Source organism: Salvelinus alpinus, chromosome 4 (assembly GCF_045679555.1).
Source record: "Salvelinus alpinus chromosome 4, SLU_Salpinus.1, whole genome shotgun sequence".
Taxonomy (NCBI): domain Eukaryota; kingdom Metazoa; phylum Chordata; class Actinopteri; order Salmoniformes; family Salmonidae; genus Salvelinus; species Salvelinus alpinus.
In genome coordinates, this window is record NC_092089.1 from 35,911,424 (window position 1) to 35,931,698 (window position 20,275).

A 20,275-nucleotide genomic window follows, 5' to 3' on the forward strand; every position below is an offset into this window, starting at 1 on the left:
TCACTAAATGTGATTTGTTCTGCAGCTCAAGTCTGCAGTATAATCATCCTGTTTTGTTCAGGACAGGGAGAAAGGGAGAGAGAGGGAGAGGGATTCAGAGAGAGGACATGAGGACAAACAAGATGAAATTGGAAGAAAGGATTTTCCTCTCTCTCTCTCTCTCTCTCTCTGAGATAATAGCAGAATCATGTACTCCCTTGTGTATATTTCTCTCTCTTTCTCACACATCATCTCGTCTTCCTCATTACACTCCTCTCTTCTCTACCTCATCTCACATCTCTGTTCATCCTTCTCACAGCTATGTTTTGACCTTCATGTTCTTTATGACCTTCACCATATTTCCATGACCCCATTCCCTCTCTCTCTACCACTCTGCTCATCTCATCTCTCTCTCTACCACTCTGCTGCTCATCTCATCTCTCTCTCTACCACTCTGCTGCTCATCTCATCTCTCTCTCTACCACTCTGCTCATCTCATCTCTCTCTCTACCACTCTGCTGCTCATCTCATCTCTCTCTCTACCACTCTGCTCATCTCATCTCTCTCTCTACCACTCTGCTGCTCATCTCATCTCTCTCTCTACCACTCTGCTGCTCATCTCATCTCTCTCTCTACCACTCTGCTGCTCATCTCATCTCTCTCTCTCTCTCAACCACTCTGCTGCTCATCTCATCTCTCTCTCTCTCTCTACCACTCTGCTCATCTCATCTCTCTCTCTACCACTCTGCTGCTCATCTCATCTCTCTCTCAACCACTCTGCTGCTCATCTCATCTCTCTCTCAACCACTCTGCTCATCTCATCTCTCTCTCTACCACTCTGCTCATCTCATCTCTCTCTCTACCACTCTGCTCATCTCATCTCTCTCTCTACCACTCTGCTCATCTCATCTCTCTCTCTACCACTCTGCTCATCTCATCTCTCTCTCTACCACTCTGCTCATCTCATCTCTCTCTCTACCACTCTGCTCATCTCATCTCTCTCTCTACCACTCTGCTCATCATCTCATCTCTCTCTCTACCACTCTGCTCATCTCATCTCTCTCTCTACCACTCTGCTCATCTCATCTCTCTCTCTACCACTCTGCTCATCTCATCTCTCTCTCTACCACTCTGCTCATCTCATCTCTCTCTCTACCACTCTGCTCATCTCATCTCTCTCTCTCTCTACCACTCTGCTCATCTCATCTCTCTCTCTCTCTACCACTCTGCTCATCTCATCTCTCTCTCTACCACTCTGCTCATCTCATCTCTCTCTCTACCACTCTGCTCATCTCATCTCTCTCTCTACCACTCTGCTCATCTCATCTCTCTCTCTACCACTCTGCTCATCTCATCTCTCTCTCTACCACTCTGCTCATCTCATCTCTCTCTCTACCACTCTGCTCATCTCATCTCTCTCTCTACCACTCTGCTCATCTCATCTCTCTCTCTACCAGTCTGCTCATCTCATCTCTCTCTCTCTCTCTCTCTCTAAATACCTCACACTTTCTCACTCTCTCTATCCACTCACCTCACTATAATACCCCCATGTCCTTCACAACCTCTCCCTCTCTTCCAATCCCTTCTCTCTTTACCTCTCTCTGTTTTCCACCAGTGTGTATGCTGTCCCTTTAAACAGCTAAAGCTGGTTAGCCATGGTGTTTATGACGAGCCGTCACAGCCCAACACTGCTCTGGCAACGACTGCCACACAAAACAAGGGCAGCTTAAGGAAAATGTACAGGCCCATTACACATTGATACCACGCTGGAGATTCACAGCGGCCAAGAGGAGAGAGTCTTAACCCCCCCTCGCATCAATCCCTCTACCTGGCCAGTCTCCCTCCTCCTGCTCACTGCTCACCCAAAACTGCTTCATTGGCAGGAATTATATAACCCAGCCTCCTTGCCAAGGCTAAAAACTAATTCTCTCTCTCTTTTCATCCCTCTTCCTCATTCTCTCGCTCTTCTACTGTCATTTATTCCCTCCCTCCCCCCCTCCCGCCATCCCATGCCACGAAATGTCCCTGTGTAGATCCAATATGCAAATTCTGCAATCCAGATTTTGATTGGCTTGGAGGAAGTGGACGCGTTGCAGCCATGGTTATTTACAGAACATCTCTGCATATTAATACACTGCTTGAGCCCAAATAGAATGATGACAGGATGTATTCATGGTATTAGTTGTGCTACCAGTGATCCTAATCATAGATCAAAGACAGGGGAAACACTAGCTCTCCTGCCCACAGTGGTGCTACCAGTGATCCTAATCATAGATCAAAGACAGGGGAAACACTAGCTCTCCTGCCCACAGTGGTGCTACCAGTGATCCTAATCATAGATCAAAGACAGGGGAAACACTAGCTCTCCTGCCCACAGTGGTTCCTGGGCTCACTGTCTTTCTCTCCCTCCCTCTCGCTTATCTTCCTTTTTTCTCACTCTCTCCATCCCTCTATCAGTCTGTCTATCTTTCTTTCTCTCTCTATCTCTTCTGGTCAAAGTTAATTTTGTGGTGTACTTCAGAAGGCTCTCAGAGGCTGTGATCTCTCTCTCTGGGATAATTGTGGCCAACACGTGATAATGGGAAGATCGGGAGACTTATCTCTCTCTCTCTCGCCTCTTTTAACTGTACTCCTCCATCCTGGTTCGTGTTTCCCCAGTCCTACAGCCCCACGGGGGTATTCCTCCTCTCTATAGCACTCTGCTCATACATCATGCTCATTGGAAATTCACACCTAAATCATAGAGATTTGAGAGTTCATTCACACTCTGCTCTTCTCTCGGTCCACTCTATCTTTCTATCCCTACGTGTCTTGTCTTCAATTTCCCTCACTCTATAGCTTTTCCCCATTTTACATGACATTTATTAAGTCTCCCGATCTTCCCATTATCACGTGTTTGCCACAATTATCCCACTGAGAGGTGAAAGATGGAGAAAGATAATCTAGCTTGATGTAGTGAGGTGAGTCAGTGTTTGTACAGATGTAGGATCTTACATTTGAGCCAGTTTGCCACAGCAGGGAAATCCTACAGCAACAGGAAATGTGAAATATTATGTGGATTGTAATGAATGGATATTTTTGTAGGGGTTGATACATTTTTTACGAGGGAAAATCAAGCATGAAATTTCAAAGTAGAAATTACAAACTTCAGAAGCCTTTCCAAAGCTCAAATACACCCACTACACATTTAAAATGTCCTGCATTTCCGGAAAGTTCTGCAACAGCGTGATGAAATGAAGATCCTCCATCTGTATATAAGTTAGTGTGTGTCATCATGTGTATGTGTGAATGTACAGTACGTAGATTTTCAATGAATGCACATTGAACGTCCATTGCGCAAGTGTGTGTGTGCACGCGCATGTGTGTGGGACTTACGCGCAAGGCAGAGCAGGATCAGGGCTCGCAGGGAGAGGGAGACGGGGGTTGGGAGGAGGAGAGATCTCGGGCCAGGCCTCATTGTGTATTGAGCCTCAGTAGCTGTCTGATCAATGCTTCCTCTGTGACACAGGACACAGCCGCCGTACAGCAGAGCAGAGCACAGCAGAGCACAGCTAGGGCTGCAGTGACATACAACAAAGCAGGGGCTTTACCAGTACACAACACGCACGATTCTTCAGAGCTGCAGTCTTTTGATAAAATACCACCGATCTAACATCACCACAGCGTAGATCTAGAATGTCTTACAACGTTGCTACTATCAACACACAATTAGCCAAATGAACTGCCTGCAAACAGAGCTGCACTGCTGTGTAGGACTATATAACTAAACAACAAAGCAATGATACAAACCAACAGACTAGAACCAGTCAAACTGCGAACCAATCACCAGAATCCCAAAACCAAACAAACCAATATCTGTACTTTACATCAGCCAGACAGACACATCAGAGTGAACCATCTGAAACAAGTCATGATACTGGACATGAAACTGTTTCTGTACTCATATCTCTCAACTCGGGGCTCCATCCCCACACATGATACTTTTGACAACACAAACATGTCATCAGCTAAATGGTCTCCCACTGTTCACTATCACACATCACCGTCTCCAACTGTGATGGTAACTGCTTTACAAATGAATACTGTCTCCCTGTGTGATATAAACACCCTACAGTATCACACATATAGCATTACTCTATAGGCTATCTCTCTATCTATCCATCCCACTGTAGGCCTACAGTATAACGTGTATGCATGTCATCCCTCTGTATGATTATACAGGATCACAATGTCTCTCTCTGCTGCACACGGCTGCTTCCAGTCACTATGTTCAGTCCCTGTGTTGAGTCTCGTGTTCACTACCCGCTCTGTCAGTGAGCTCAGTTCAGCTTCTCAGTTCAGCTGCTCAGTTCAGCTTCTGCGGTCCGTGTGGAGTTGGTTGTTGGTTCTGATTGGCAGCTCCTAATGCAGCAGTGGCGAGGGCCCGGCCCGGAGAGCGTATAGCTTACTGAGGGTGACCGGACTGCAGCAGCACACACCTCACTGAACACTATCTGAATGAGGAGAACAGTGGTGTCATCCCCAGATTGCTACAAAGTCCTCTGCCTTCTGTCTGCAATTAGCCAGTCAATGCTACCACTACCGCACCGCGTGCCCTGGCACTGTCAATGGCACTGAAGTAGCAGGGAACCTCCAAGTCCCTAACAGCAACCACACCAGAACCTGACACCAAGGAAATTGCTCTGTGCTCTCTGTCGTTGTAGCTCGGAAAGGATATTGTCTCTCTGATCCAAACAAAGTCTATTCCGTGTTTTCTCTTCTCATCCCCCTCTCTCGTTGTGGTTGTTTTGTTATCTTGTCGTCTCCTCTCTCTCTATCCTCAGTCAGGTCAATATTGTGGGACAGTGCTTTAGTTCCTGGTTGTTTCCTCTTCCTCCTCCTCTCCCTCTCTGTCGTTCAGTATATGTTCAGTATATGTTCAGTATATCCCAGAGTAGTGTCAGCTGTCTATCTGTCCGTCTGTGTCTGGTTTATATAACCCCTGCTCTCCTCCCACAGCCTGCCTGCTTCCACTCTCTATCAGTGTGTATAAGTGTGTGTGTTAGTCCGTGGATGCATATTTAGCATTTGAGTTATTTTGTGAAGGTTTGGGGTGTGGATGCGACAATGACTGTCTTTCAGGTCAGAGAACAGTGGCTATGTCTGTAACCGCCCAGCAGTCCATTCAGACAGGGTATATAGCTGGGTCTGTTAAGGATGTTTAGTGGCAAGGCCTTCTTCCCCTACAATTCCTCAGTTGAAACCCAGAGACAGAGAGACAGAAAGACAGAGAGACAGAGGCCTCATAGAGGTCCTCTTTGTCCAATGACCTGTTTTATAGCTGCTGTATTAAGACAGTCCATAATGGCTGCATGTGTGTGTGTCTGTATGCGTGTTCTCAGAACAGTGTGTGTCTGCATGCGTGTTCTCAGAACAGTGTGTGTGTCTGCATGCGTGTTATTAGAACAGTGTGTGTGTGTCTGTATGTGTGTTCTCAGAACAGTGTGTGTCTGTGTGCGTTTTCTCAGAACAGTGTGTGTGTCTGCATGTGTGTTCTCAAAACAGTGTGTGTGTCTGCATGCGTGTTCTCAGAACAGTGTGTGTGTGTCTCTATGCGTGTTCTCAGAAGAGTGTGTGTGTGTCTGTGTGTGTGTGTGTTCTCAGAACAGTGTGTGTGTGTGTGTTCTCAGAACAGTGTGTGTGTGTGTGTTCTCAGAACAGTGTGTGTCTGTATGCGTGTTCTCAAAACAGTGTGTGTGTGTGTGTCTGTGTGTGTGTGTGTTCTCAGAACAGTGTGTGTGTGTGTGTGTGTGTGTGTGTGTGTGTGTGTGTGTGTGTGTGTGTTCTCAGAACAGTGTGTGTCTGTATGCGTGTTCTCAAAACAGTGTGTGTGTGTGTGTGTGTGTCTGTGTGTGTTCTCAGAACAGTGTGTGTGTGTGTGTGTGTTCTCAGAACAGTGTGTGTGTCTGTATGCATGTTCTCAGAACAGTGTGTGTGTGTCTGTATGCGTGTTCTCAGAACAGTGTGTGTGTGTCTGTATGCGTGTTCTCAGAACAGTGTGTGTGTCTGTATGCGTGTTATTAGAACAGTGTGTGTGTCTGTATGCGTGTTATTAGAACAGTGTGTGTGTGTCTGTATGCGTGTTATCAGAACAGTGTGTGTGTGTCTGTATGCGTGTTATTAGAACAGTGTGTGTGTGTCTGTATGCGTGTTATCAGAACAGTGTGTGTGTGTCTGTATGCGTGTTATAAGAACAGTGTGTGTGTGTCTGTATGCGTGTTCTCAGAACAGTGTGTGTGTGTCTGTATGCGTGTTCTCAGAACAGTGTGTGTGTGTGTCTGTATGCGTGTTATTAGAACAGTGTGTGTGTGTGTCTGTATGCGTGTTCTCAGAACAGTGTGTGTGTGTGTCTGTATGCGTGTTATTAGAACAGTGTGTGTGTGTCTGTATGCGTGTTCTCAGAACAGTGTGTGTGTGTCTGTATGCGTGTTTTCAGAACAGTGTGTGTGTGTGTCTGTATGCGTGTTCTCAGAACAGTGTGTGTGTGTCTGTATGCGTGTTCTCAGAACAGTGTGTGTGTGTGTCTGTATGCGTGTTCTCAGAACAGTGTGTGTGTGTGTCTGTATGCGTGTTATTAGAACAGTGTGTGTGTGTCTGTATGCGTGTTCTCAGAACAGTGTGTGTGTGTCTGTATGCGTGTTCTCAGAACAGTGTGTGTGTGTCTGTATGCGTGTTATTAGAACAGTGTGTGTGTGTCTGTATGCGTGTTATTAGAACAGTGTGTGTGTCTGTATGCGTATTATTAGAACATTGTGTGTGTGTCTGTATGCGTATTATTAGAACAGTGTGTGTGTGTCTGTATGCGTATTATTAGAACATTGTGTGTGTGTCTGTATGCGTATTATTAGAACAGTGTGTGTGTGTCTGTATGCGTATTATTAGAACAGTGTGTGTGTGTCTGTATGCGTGTTATTAGAACAGTGTGTGTGTGTCTGTATGCGTGTAATTAGAACAGTGTGTGTGTGTCTGTATGCGTGTTCTCAGAACAGTGTGTGTGTGTGTCTGTATGCGTGTTCTCAGAACAGTGTGTGTGTGTGTCTGTATGCGTGTTATTAGAACAGTGTGTGTGTCTGTATGTGTGTTCTCAGAACAGTGTGTGTGTGTGTGTCTGTATGCGTGTTCTCAGAACAGTGTGTGTGTCTGTATGCGTGTTCTCAGAACAGTGTGTGTGTCTGTATGCATGTTCTCAGAACAGTGTGTGTGTCTGTATGCGTGTTCTCAGAAGAGTGTGTGTGTCTGTATGCGTGTTCTCAGAACAGTGTGTGTGTGTCTGTATGCGTGTTCTCAGAACAGTGTGTGTGTGTCTGTATGCGTGTTATTAGAACAGTGTGTGTGTGTCTGTATGCGTGTTATCAGAACAGTGTGTGTGTCTGTACGTGTGTTCTCAGAACAGTGTGTGTGTCTGTATGCATATTATCAGAACAGTGTGTGTGTCTGTGTGTGTGTGTGTTCTCAGAACAGTGTGTGTGTCTGTACGTGTGTTCTCAGAACAGTGTGTGTGTCTGTATGCGTGTTCTCAGAACAGTGTGCGTGTCTGTACGTGTGTTCTCAGAATCAAATCAAATCAAAGTTAATTTGTCACGCGAGCCGAATACAACAGGTGTAGACCTTACAGTTTAATGCTTACTTACAGGCCCAAACCAACAGCGGAATTTTCAAGTAAAAAACAGGTATTAGGTGAACAATAAATAAGTAAATAAATAAAAAACCACAGTAAAAAGACAGTGAAAAATAACATTAGCAATACAGTAACAATGCAGATAGTCCGAGTAGCCAATGTGCGGGGGCACCGGTTATTCGGGCTAATTGAGGTAGTATGTACATGAATGTATAGGTAAAGTGACTATGCATATATGATAAATCGAGAGTAGCAGCAGCGTAAGAGATGGGTTGGGTGGGTGACACACAATCCAAATAGTCCGGGTAGCCATTTGATTACCTGTTCAGGAGTCTTATGGCTTGGGGGTAAAAGCTGTTGAGAAGCCTTTTGGTCCTAGACTTGGCGCTCCGGTACTGCCTGCCATGCGGTAGCAGAGAGAACAGTCTATGACTGGGGTGGCTGGGGTCTTTGACAATTTTTAGGGCTTTCCTCTGTCACCGCCTGGTGTAGAGGTCCTGGATGGCAGGCAGCTTAGCCCCAGTGATGTACTGGGCCGTCCGCACTACCCTCTGTAGTGCCTTGCAGTCGGAGGCCGAGCAGTTGCCGTACCAGGCAGTGAAGCAACCAGTCAGGATGCTCTCAATCTTGCAGTTGTAGAACCTTTTGAGGATCTGAGGACCCATGCCAAATCTTTTTAGTTTACTGAGGGGGAATAGACTTTGTCGTGTCCTCTTCACAACTGTCTTGGTGCGTTTGGACCATTCTAGTTTGTTGGTGATGTGGACACCAAGGAACTTGAAGCTCTCAACCTGCTCCACTACAGCCCCGTCGATGAGAATGGGGGCGTCCTCGGTCCTCCTTTTCCTGTAGTCCACAATCATCTCCTTAGTCTTGGTTACGTTGAGGGATAGGTTGTTATTCTGGCACCACCCGGGCCAGGTCTCTGACCTCCTCCCTATTGGCTGTCTCGTCGTGGTCGGTGATCAGGCCTACCACTGTCGTGTCGTCTGCAAACTTAATGATGGTGTTGGAGTCGTGCCTGGCCATGCAGTCGTGGGTGAACAGGGAGTACAGCAGGGGACTGAGCACGCACCCTTGAGGGGCTCCAGTGTTGAGGATCAGCGTGACAGATGTGTTTCTACCTACCCTCACCACCTGGGGGAGGCCCGTCAGGAAGTCCAGGATCCAGCTGCAGAGGGAGGTGTTTAGTCCCAGGATCCTTAGCTTAGTGATGAGCTTTGAGGGTACTATGGTGTTGAACGCTGAGCTGTAGTCAATGAATAGCATTCTCACATAAGTATTCCTTCTGTCCAGGTGGGATAGGGCAGTGTGGAGTACAATAGAGATTGCATCATCTGTGGATCTGTTTGGGCGGTATGCAAATTGGAGTGGGTCTATGGTTTCTGGGATAATGGTGTTGATGTGAGCCATTACCAGCCTTTCAAAGCACTTCATGGCTACGGATGTGAGTGCTACGGGTCTGTAGTCCTTTAGGCAGCTTTCCTTAGTGTTATTGGGCACAGGGACTATGGTGGTCTGCTTGAAACATGTTGGTGTTACAGACTCAATCGGGGACATGTTGAAAATGTCAGTGAAGACACCTGCCAGTTGGTCAGCACATGCCCGGAGCACACGTCCTGGTAATCCGTCTGGCCCAGCGGCCTTGTGTACGTTGACCTTTTTATTTTATTTTTTATTTCACCTTTATTTAACTAGGTAGGCTAGTTGAGAACAAGTTCTCATTTACAACTGCGACATGGCCAAAATGAAGCAAAGCAGTGTGACAAAAACAACAACACAGAATTACACATAAACAGACGTACAGTCAATAACACAATACAAAAAATCTATGTACAGTGTGTGCAAATGTAGAAGAGTCGGGAGGTATGGCAATAAATAGGCCACAGAGGTGAAATAATTACAATTTAGCATTAATACTGGAGTGATAGATGTGCAGATGATGATGTGCAAGTAGAGATACTGGGGTGCAAAAGAGCAAGAAGAAAAATAACAATATGGGGATGAGGTAGTTGGTTGTGCTATTTACATATTGGCTGTGTACAGGTACAGTGATCGGTAAGCTGCTCTGACAGCTGATGCTTAAAGTTTAGAGAGGGAGATATAAGTCTCCAGCTTCAGTGATTTTTGCAATTCGTTCCAGTCATTGGCAGCAGAGAACGGGAAGGAAAGGCGGCCAAAGTAAGTGTTAGCTTTGGGGATTACCTGTTTAAAGGTCTTACTCACATCGGCTACGGAGGGGGTGATCACACATTCGTCCGGAACAGCTGATGCTCTCATGCATGCCTCAGTGTTGCTTGCCTCGAAGTGAGCATAGAAGTGATTTAGCTCGTCTGGTAGGCTCGTGTCACTGGGCAGCTCGCGGCTGTGCTTCCCTTTGTAGTCTGTAATAGTTTGCAAGCCCTGCCACATAAGATGAGCGTCGGAGCCGGTGTAGTACGACTCAGTCTTAGCCCTGTACTGGTGCTTTGCCTGTTTGATGGTTCGTCGGAGGGCATAGCAGGATTTCTTATAAGCTTCCGGGTTAGAGTCCCGCACCTTGAAAGCGGCAGCTCTACCCTTTAGCTCAGTGCAAATGTTGCCTGTAATCCATGGCTTCTGGTTGGGGTATGTACGTACAGTCACTGTGGGGACGACGTCCTCGATACACTTATTGATGAAGCCAGTGACTGATGTGGTGTACTCCTCAATGCCATCGGAAGAATCCCAGAACATGTTCCAGTCTCTAATAGCAAAAGAGTCCTGTAGTTTAGCATCACTGGTGCTTCATGCTTTAATTTTAGCTTGTAAGCAGGAATCAGGAGGATAGAATTGTGGTCAGATTTACCAAATGGAGAGCGAGGGAGAGCTTTGTACGCGTCTCTGTGTGTGGAGTACAGTGTCTGTGTGTGTGTCTGTATGTGTGTTATTAGAACAGTGTATGTGTGTGAGTGTGTGTTTGGTAGCATGTTCGTGTTTTCATACATTTGTGAGCATGTGACTGTGGCTCCTGTTGATGTCAGTAAGTGCTTGATGAGACTGTAAATACACTCTGTTACTCCCAGTCTTTAACACAGTAATGAGACATACATGTATGCCACTAAGAAATCACAGGGTTCGCACACAGTAGGCTAGTAATTTTCTACTCCATCTGTCATAACACAAATGTATATTTTGTTCTACACGACATTCAGGGGTTAACCTTTTACTGCAGTGGGCTAAGTTAGGGTCAGAAACAAAGGTATACATCTCACACATATGGTTATGGACTGAAGACACCTGTACCATGTCAGATATAGAGTTGAAATGTATTCCATTTTTAGTTTTAATCCCAATATTACACCTTAAATACATCACAGAAGACTGAATTACAACAAAACCTTTTGACATAGGAACACTAGATTTTTCGGTGAAAACAAATAAAGTTTATTAATGATGAAATTTTGAAAAATATGAAAAACATTCCACCCATGAGGCCACTAGGTCATTTGACTGCAGGGAAGTGAGACATGCCTTGCTTAAGGGCACAACGGCATATGGTACCTTGGATTGCAAGGTGACATTTTCCTTGGCTACATCTCCACCTCTCTAACCACTAGGATACTACTGACCACCCCTAGGCCAGGTGGAGCATGCACAGTTACTCACCATAACGAGGTCCAAAACACCCCACTGCAAAACCATTGGGGAGGAAAACATTCCACAGTGTTATGCTGTGTTGTACTAACTAAATGTGAGTCAGCTACTGCCCTCACCAGTACCTCACTGCTCTAGTCCCTGAACAGTTCAGATGAATCTCCCTCTGTCACCTGCATCTGTCACAAACCATATTCATATTCCACACAACGCTAATGTATTCAATTAGACATGCTCTCGCACTTCCTCTTGAATTTACAGACGTGTTGCTGTGCGTTTTGTTGCCAACCTTACTTTGCTAGCTGACAACTTCACGTTTTTTTTTCTTTTTACTTTTTAATTACCGTTTATATTTTTAGTTTTTCCATCACAACTTTTTTCCCTCATTCAACTTTTTCACTCCGGACGCTTTATCTGGACATGGTTCGTCAGCACTTTCAACAGCCGAAGCTAAGTAGTAACATTAACATGATGTCTTTTAATTGCAGTCGCTGTACTCATAATATACAGGAGAACGATCGCCTTACGGCGAGGATAGCTGTGCTACAAGCCCAGCTTCAGACGCAATCGTTAGGCAAGGGTAATTTCAGTGTAGGAAAGGAAGAAACAGCATCTGTGCCACCAGTAAGTACAGATACTAACGTTAGTATAAATCCCCCCGCACAGTCCCCGCAGCCGGACAACTTTCTCATGGCTTCTGGAGGGAAATGCTGTAGGAATGCTCAACTGGTGTCGCTCATTCAGCCGACAGAAACTTTCAACCGGTTTTCCCCATTAAGTAGCGAGTCGGAGTCTGAGGCCGAGTTTTCTCTTGTCTCTACTCCTCCCGTTACGGGGTCTGAGACGCCGAAGGCTCCCACCATTAGCTCTGACAAATTGAAAACCCTAGTCATTGGCAACTCCATTACCCGCAGTATTAGACTTAAAACGAATCACCCAGCGATCATACACTGTTTACCAGGGGGCAGGGCTACCGACGTTAAGGCTAATCTGAAGATGGTGCTGGCTAAAGCTAAAACTGGCGAGTGTAGAGAGTATAGAGATATTGTTATCTACGTCGGCACCAACGATGTTAGGATGAAACAGTCAGAGGTCACCAAGCGCAACATAGCTTCAGCGTGTAAATCAGCTAGAAAGATGTGTCGGCATCGAGTAATTGTCTCTGGCCCCCTCCCAGTTAGGGGGAGTGATGAGCTCTATAGCAGAGTCTCACAACTCAATCGCTGGTTGAAAACTCCCCTCCCAAAAGATAGAATTTGTAGATAATCGGCCCTCTTTCTGGGACTCACCCACAAACAGGACCAAGCCTGACCTGCTGAGGAGTGACGGACTCCATCCTAGCTGGAGGGGTGCTCTCATCTTATCTACCAACATAGACAGGGCTCTAAATCCACAATGAAATAGGGTGCAGGCCAGGCAGCAGGCTGTTAGCCAACCTGCCAGCTTAGTGGAGTCTGCCACTAGCATAGTCAGTGTAGTCAGCTCAGCCATCCCCATTGAGACTGTGTCTGTGCCTCGACCTAGGTTGGGCAAAACTAAACATGGCGGTGTTCGCTTTAGCAATCTCATTAGGATAAAGACCTCCTCCATTCCTGCCATTATTGAAAGAGATCGTGATACCTCACATCTCAAAATAGGGTTACTTAATGTTAGATCCCTCACTTCAAAGGCAGTTATAGTCAATGAACTAATCACTGATCACAATCTTGATGTGATTGGCCTGACTGAAACATGGCTTAAGCCTGATGAATTTACTGTGTTAAATGAGGCCTCACCTCCTGGTTACACTAGTGACCATATCCCCCGTGCATCCCGCAAAGGCGGAGGTGTTGCTAACATTTACGATAGCAAATTTCAATTTACAAAAAAATAAATGACGTTTTCGTCTTTTGAGCTTCTAGTCATGAAATCTATGCAGCCTACTCAATCATTTTTTATAGCTACTGTTTACAGGCCTCCCGGGCCATATACAGCGTTCCTCTCTGAGTTCCCTGAATTCCTATCGGACCTTGTAGTCATAGCAGATAATATTCTAATTTTTGGTGATTTTAATATTCATATGGAAAAGTCCACAGACCCACTCCAAAAGGCTTTCGGAGCCATCATCGACTCAGTGGGTTTTGTCCAACATGTCTCTGGACCTACTCACTGCCACAGTCATACTCTGGACCTAGTTTTGTCCCATGGAATAAATGTTGTAGATCTTAATGTTTTTCCTCATAATCCTGGACTATCGGACCACCATTTTATTACGTTTGAAATCGCAACAAATAATCTGCTCAGACTCCGACCAAGGAGCATCAAAAGTTGTGCTATAAATTCTCAGACAACACAAAAATTCCTTGATGCCCTTCCAGACTCCCTCTGCCTACCCAAGGACGTCAGAGGACAAGAATCAGTTAACCACCTAACTGAGGAACTCAATTTAACCTTGCGCAATACCCAAGATGCAGTTGCACCCCTAAAAACGAAAAACATTTGTCATAAGAAACTAGCTCCCTGGTATACAGAAAATACCCGAGCTCTGAAGCAAGCTTCCAGAAAATTGGAACGGAAATGGCGCCACACCAAACTGGAAGTCTTCCGACTAGCTTGGAAAGACAGTACCGTGCAGTATCGAAGAGCCCTCACTGCTGCTCGATCATCCTACTTTTCCAACTTAATTGAGGAAAATAAGAACAATCCAAAATGTCTTTTTGATACTGTTGCAAAGCTAACTAAAAAGCAGCATTCCCCAAGAGAGGATGGCTTTCACTTCAGCAGTAATAAATTCATGAACTTCTTTGAGGAAAAGATCATGATCATTAGAAAGCAAATTACGGACTCCTCTTTAAATCTGCGTATTCCTCCAGGGCTTAGCTGTCCTGGATCTGCACAGCTCTGCCAGGGCCTGGGATCGGGAGAGGCACTTAAGTGTTTCAGTACTATATCTCTTGACACAATGATGAAAATAATCATGGCCTCTAAACCTTCAAGCTGCATACTGGATCCTATTCCTACTAAACTACTGAAAGAGCTGCTTCCTGTGCTTGGCCCTCCTATGTTGAACATAATAAACGGCTTTCTATCCACCGGATGTGTACCAAACTCACAAAAGGTGGCAGTAATAAAGCCTCTCTTGAAAAGGCCAAACCTTGACCCGGAAAATATTAAAAACTAATCGGCCGATATCGAATCTTCCATTCCTCTCAAAAATTTTAGAAAAAGCTGTTGCGCAGCAACTCACTGCCTTCCTGAAGACAAACAATGTATACGAAATGCTTCAGTCTGGTTTTAGACCCCATCATAGCACTGAGACTGCACTTGTGAAGGTGGTAAATGACCTTTTAATGGCGTCAGACCGAGGCTCTGCATCTGTCCTCGTGCTACTAGACCTTAGTGCTGCCTTTGACACCATCGATCACCACATTCTTTTGGAGAGACTGGAAACCCAAATTGGTCTACACGGACAAGTTCTGGCCTGGTTTAGATCTTATCTGTCGGAAAGATATCAGTTTGTCTCTGTGAATGGTTTGTCCTTTGACAAATCAACTGTACATTTCGGTGTTCCTCAAGGTTCCGTTTTAGGACCACTATTGTTTTCACTATATATTTTACCTCTTGGTGATGTTATTCGAAAACATAAGGTTAACTTTCACTGCTATGCGGATGACACACAGCTGTACATTTCAATGAAACATGGTGAAGCCCCAAAATTGCCCTCGCTAGAAGCCTGTGTTTCAGACATAAGGAAGTGGATGGCTAAAAGTAGAAAGTTTTCAAACTCGGACAAAACAGAGATGCTTGTTCTAGGTCCCAAGAAACAAAGAGATCTTCTGTTAAATCTGACAATTAATCTTGATGGTTGTAAAGTCGTCTCAAATAAAACTGTGAAGGACCTCGGCGTTACTCTTGACCCTGATCTCTCTTTTGACGAACATATCAAGACTGTTTCAAGGACAGCTTTTTTCCATCTACGTAACATTGCAAAAATCAGACATTTTCTGTCCAAAAATGATGCAGAAAAATTAATTCATGCATTTGTTACTTCTAGGTTAGACTACTGCAATGCTCTACTTTCCGGCTACCCGGATAAAGCACTAAATAAACTTCAGTTAGTGCTAAATACGGCTGCTAGAATCCTGACTAGAACCAAGAAATTTGATCATATTACTCCAGTGCTAGCTTTCCTACACTGGCTTCCTGTTAAGGCAAGGGCTGATTTCAAGGTTTTACTGTTAACCTATAAAGCGTTACATGGGCTTGCTCCTACCTATCTTTCCGAGTTGGTCCTGCCGTACATACCTACACGTACGCTACGGTCACAAGACGCAGGCCTCCTAATTGTCGCTAGAATTTCTAAGCAAACAGCTGGAGGCAGGGCTTTCTCCTATAGATCTCCATTTTTATGGAATGGTCTGCCTACCCATGTGAGAGACGCAGACTCGGTCTCAACCTTTAAGTCTTTACTGAAGACTTATCCCTTCAGTAGGTCATATGATTGAGTGTAGTCTGGCCCAGAAGTGTGAAGGTGAACGGAAAGGCTCTGGAGCAACGAACCGCCCTTGCTGTCTCTGCCTGGCCGGTTCCCCTCCACTGGGATTCTCTACCTCTAACCCTATTACAGGGGCTGAGTCACTGGCTTACTGGTGCTCTTTCATGCCGTCCCTAGGAGGGGTGCGTCACTTGAGTGGGTTGAGTTACTGACGTGATCTTCCTGTCTGGGTTGGCGCCCCCCCTTGGTTTGTGCTGTGGTGGAGATCTTGTGGGCTATACTCGGCCTTGTCTCAGGATTGTAAGTTGGTGGTTGAAGATATCCCTCTAGTGGTGCGGGGGCTGTGCTTTGGCAAAGTGGGTGGGGTTATATCCTTCCTGTTTGGCCCTGTCCGGGGGTATCATCGGATGGGGCCACAGTGTCTCCTGACCCCTCCTGTCTCAGCCTCCAGTATTTATGCTGCAGTAGTTTGTGTCGGGGAGCTAGGGCCAGTTGGTTATATCTGGAGTACTTCTCCTGTCTTATCCAGTGTCCTGTGTGAATTTAAGTATGCTCTCTCTAATTCTCTCCTTCTCTCTTTCTTTCTCTCTCTCGGAGGACCTGAGCCCTAGGACCATACGTCAGGACTACTGGGCATGATGACTCCTTGCTGTCCCTAGTCCACCTGGCCTTGCTGCTGTTCCAGTTTCAACTGTTCTGCCTGCAGTTATGGAACCCCTACCTGTCCCAGACCTGCTGTTTTCAACTCTTAATGATCGGCTATGAAAAGCCAACTGACATTTATTCCTGATTATTATTTGACCATGCTTGTCATTTATGAACATTTTGAACATCTTGGCTCTCTCTAATTCTCTCCTTCTCTCTTTCTTTCTCTCTCTCGGAGGAACTGAGCCCTAGGACCATACGTCAGGACTACCGGGCATGATGACTCCTTGCTGTCCCCAGTCCACCTGGCCTTGCTGCTGTCCCAGTTTCAACTGTTCTGCCTGCGGTTATGGAACCCCTACCTGTCCCAGACCTGCTGTTTTCAATTCTTAATTATCGGCTATGAAAAGCCAACTGACATTTATTCCTGATTATTATTTGACCATGCTTGTCATTTATGAACATTTTGAACATGTTCTGTTATAATCTCCACCCGGCACAGCCAGAAGAGGACTGGCCACCCCTCATAGCCTGGTTCCTCTCTAGGTTTCTTCCTAGGTTTTGGCCTTTCTAGGGAGTTTTCCTAGCCACCGTGCTTCTACACCTGCATTGCTTGCTGTTTGGGGTTTTAGGCTGGGTTTCTGTACAGCACTTCGAGATATTAGCTGATGTACGAAGGGCTATATAAAATAAACTTGATTGATTGATTGATTATGATACAGTCATCTGTGTGTGTGTGTGTCTACTAGTGCGCGTGCAAGTGTGTATGTACGTGCACATGCGTGTGTGTTTTGTCGCAGTGTGCGGAAAGCCAATGCTGTCCCCATCCCTCTCCCCCAGTTCCTCGTCCAAATCAAATGTGGTATGGGCTTCATTGGCAACACAATGGAATAAGTGTTGCCAAAGCACTTAAGGGGCTTAAGTCAGCGGTGTGATGAAAATATTAAGCACTCCAACATCCTTCCACAGTTACTTAAGGTGTATCCTTCCACAGATCCCCGGCTGCTTAAGCACGGCGGTGAGGTCACCTCCAGCATTCAACACCGTAGATATTAAAAGAGTAAGTGCTCTCACTACCATGGATACACTACCTGTACCGAGGCAGGCAGCGCCCGTGGTGGAGTGAGCAGCATGGTGTGTGTGTGTGTGTGTGTGTGTGTGTGTGTGTGTGTGTGTGTGTGTGTGTGTGTGTGTGTGTGTGTGTGTGTGTGTGTGTGTGTTAGGTAGGGGGTTGTGGGATATCTCTGAATCAGCAGTTGGGGCCGGGTCTGGCTGAGTGTCTGATGCACCAGATCCTATCAGTTCATCTGAGATAAAATGTCTCTTCTGTCCTTAAGGCTGTTCTTGGTAAAAATGGAAGTTCTCCCAAAAGATGATTGGTGTGTGTGTGTGTGTGTGTGTGTGTGTGTGTGTGTGTGTGTGTGTGTGTGTGTGTGTGTGTGTGTGTGTGTGTGTGTGTGTGATACAGTAACTCTGTAGGAGGAAGGAGTTGTAGGGGTTTGTTGCTTGGTGCTTGGAGATGGAGCGAGAAGGAGAGAGTGAGAGTGAGAGAGAGGGGGAACTGTTTCTCTGTATGTGTGTGAGAGTGAGAGGGGGAACTGTCTCTTTGTATGTGTGTGAGAGTGAGAACTGTCTCTTTATATGTGTGTGAGAGTGAGAGGGGGGAACTGTCTCTTTGTATGGGTGTGAGAGGGAGAGGGGGAACTGTCTCTTTGTATGTGTGTGAGAGAGAGATGGGGGAACTGTCTCTTTGTATGTGTGTGAGAGAGAGAGGGGGAACTGTCTCTTTGTATGTGTGTGAGGGTGAGAGGGGGGAACTGTCTCTTTGTATGTGTGTGAGAGTGAGAGGGGGAACTGTCTCTTTGTACGTGTGTGAGAGTGAGATGGGGGAACTGTCTCTTTGTATGTGTGTGAGAGCGAGCGAGAGAGCGAGAGCAAGAACAAGTGTGTGTGTGTGTATGACATGCGTGTGTGAGCATGCACATGCATGAGTGTGTGTCTATGCCTAAGCACATACATCACATGACAGTCCCCACCTGTTTGTCTCTCTCTCTACAGCCACAGCTCTAGCTAACGTTAACGGCCCTCCTGCAGCCATGATGTAATCCAACACGTTCTCTGTGAACTGCCCTCATTAGAAAAGTCACAGCAACACAGTGTATGGATACTATTAAACCCTGCATTTAACAGCCACTACTCAGCCTGTACACCACAACACATCGATCCCAGTCTACATGGCAATTAAAGAAGATCTGCTGCAGTCAAAGCAGCAGGTTTAATCCAGAGCTCTAACAAGTCATCTAGTGTGAGGTGTTATCTGTCAATACAGAGAAACCTGTGGTGAGGATGCCTCGTTATCCCTGTTCTACCTACCATCCTGAGGTGAACTAAGCTTCTCCACCCTCTGTGAGCTGGGCAGACAGGCCGGTGTGTGTATAGGGAGTGTGTTGTGTGTGTCAGGGCCCATGCTTATGTTGCCGACTGAGGAGTGTCTTTGTGTTGCTGCGTGCTACATGGTGTGTGACGTAGCTGGTAGGGGTCGAGGGTGGGTTCATTGTGGTGTGTGACGTAGCTGGTAGGGGTCGAGGGTGGGTTCATTGTGGTGTGTGATGTAGCTGGTAGGGGTCGAGGGTGGGTTCATTGTGGTGTGTGACGTAGCTGGTAGGGGTCGAGGGTGGGTTCATTGTGGTGTGTGACGTAGCTGGTAGGGGTCGAGGGTGGGTTCATTGTGGTGTGTGACGTAGCTGGTAGGGGTCGAGGGTGGGTTCATTGTGGTGTGTGACGTAGCTGGTAGGGGTCGAGGGTGGGTTCATTGTGGTGTGTGACGTAGCTGGTAGGGGGGCGAGGGTGGGTTCATTGTGGTGTGTGATGTAGCTGGTAGGGGGTCGAGGGTGGGTTCATTGTGGTGTGTGATGTAGCTGGTAGGGGTCGAGGGTGGGTTCATTGTGGTGTGTGATGTAGCTGGTAGGGGTAGAGGGTGGGTTCATTGTGGTGTGTGATGTAGCTGGTAGGGGTCGAGGGTGGGTTCATTGTGGTGTGTGATGTAGCTGGTAGGGGTCGAGGGTGGGTTCATTGTGGTGTGTGATGTAGCTGGTAGGGGTCGAGGGTGGGTTCATTGTGGTGTGTGATGTAGCTGGTAGGGGGTCGAGGGTGGGTTCATTGTGGTGTGTGATGTAGCTGGTAGGGGTCGAGGGTGGGTTCATTGTGGTGTGTGACGTAGCTGATAGGGGGTCGAGGGTGGGTTCATTGTGGTGTGACGTAGCTGGTAGGGGGTCGAGGGTGGGTTCATTGTGGTGTGTGACGTAGCTGGTAGGGGGTCGAGGGTGGGTTCATTGTGGTGTGATGTAGATGGTAGGGGGTCGAGGGTGGGTTCATTGTGGTGTGTGATGTAGCTGGTAGGGGTCGAGGGTGGGTTCATTGTGGTGTGTGATGTAGGAGTCGAGGGTGGGTTCATTGTGGTATGTGATGTAGCTGGTAGGGGTCGAGGGTGGGTTCATTGTGGTGTGTGATGTAGCTGGTAGGGGGTCGAGGGTGGGTTCATTGTGGTGTGTGATGTAGCTGGTAGGGGTCGAGGGTGGGTTCATTGTGGTGTGTGACGTAGCTGGTAGGGGTCGAAGGTGGGTTCATTGTGGTGTGTGATGTAGCTGGTAGGGGGTCGAGGGTGGGTTCATTGTGGTGTGTGACGTAGCTGGTAGGGGTCGAGGGTGGGTTCATTGTGGTGTGTGACGTAGCTGGTAGGGGGTCGAGGGTGGGTTCATTGTGGTGTGTGATGTAGCTGGTAGGGGGTCGAGGGTGGATTCATTGGGGTGTGTGACGTAGCTGGTAGGGGGTCGAGGGTGGGTTCATTGTGGTGTGTGATGTAGCTGGTAGGGGGTCGAGGGTGGGTTCATTGTGGTGTGTGACGT

General features: G+C 46.6%; 1 protein-coding gene across 4 annotated transcripts in view; it reads right to left on the reverse strand.

Annotated features, from left to right (window-relative positions):
• The window catches only part of LOC139573432 (cell adhesion molecule 4-like), a 156,094-nt gene that overhangs the window by 35,498 nt on the left and 100,321 nt on the right, over window positions 1-20,275 (reverse strand). For 3 of the 4 annotated variants that reach the window (XM_071396860.1, XM_071396857.1, XM_071396859.1), the window contains exon 1: window positions 3,355-5,014. The exons of the other annotated variant lie outside the window; for it this stretch is intronic. In XM_071396860.1, the coding sequence (XP_071252961.1) occupies window positions 3,355-3,436 (82 nt within the window). In that variant the 5' untranslated portion in view covers window positions 3,437-5,014. Of the gene's footprint in view, window positions 1-3,354; window positions 5,015-20,275 lie in introns of those variants that run through there. 4 annotated transcript variants of the gene reach the window in all.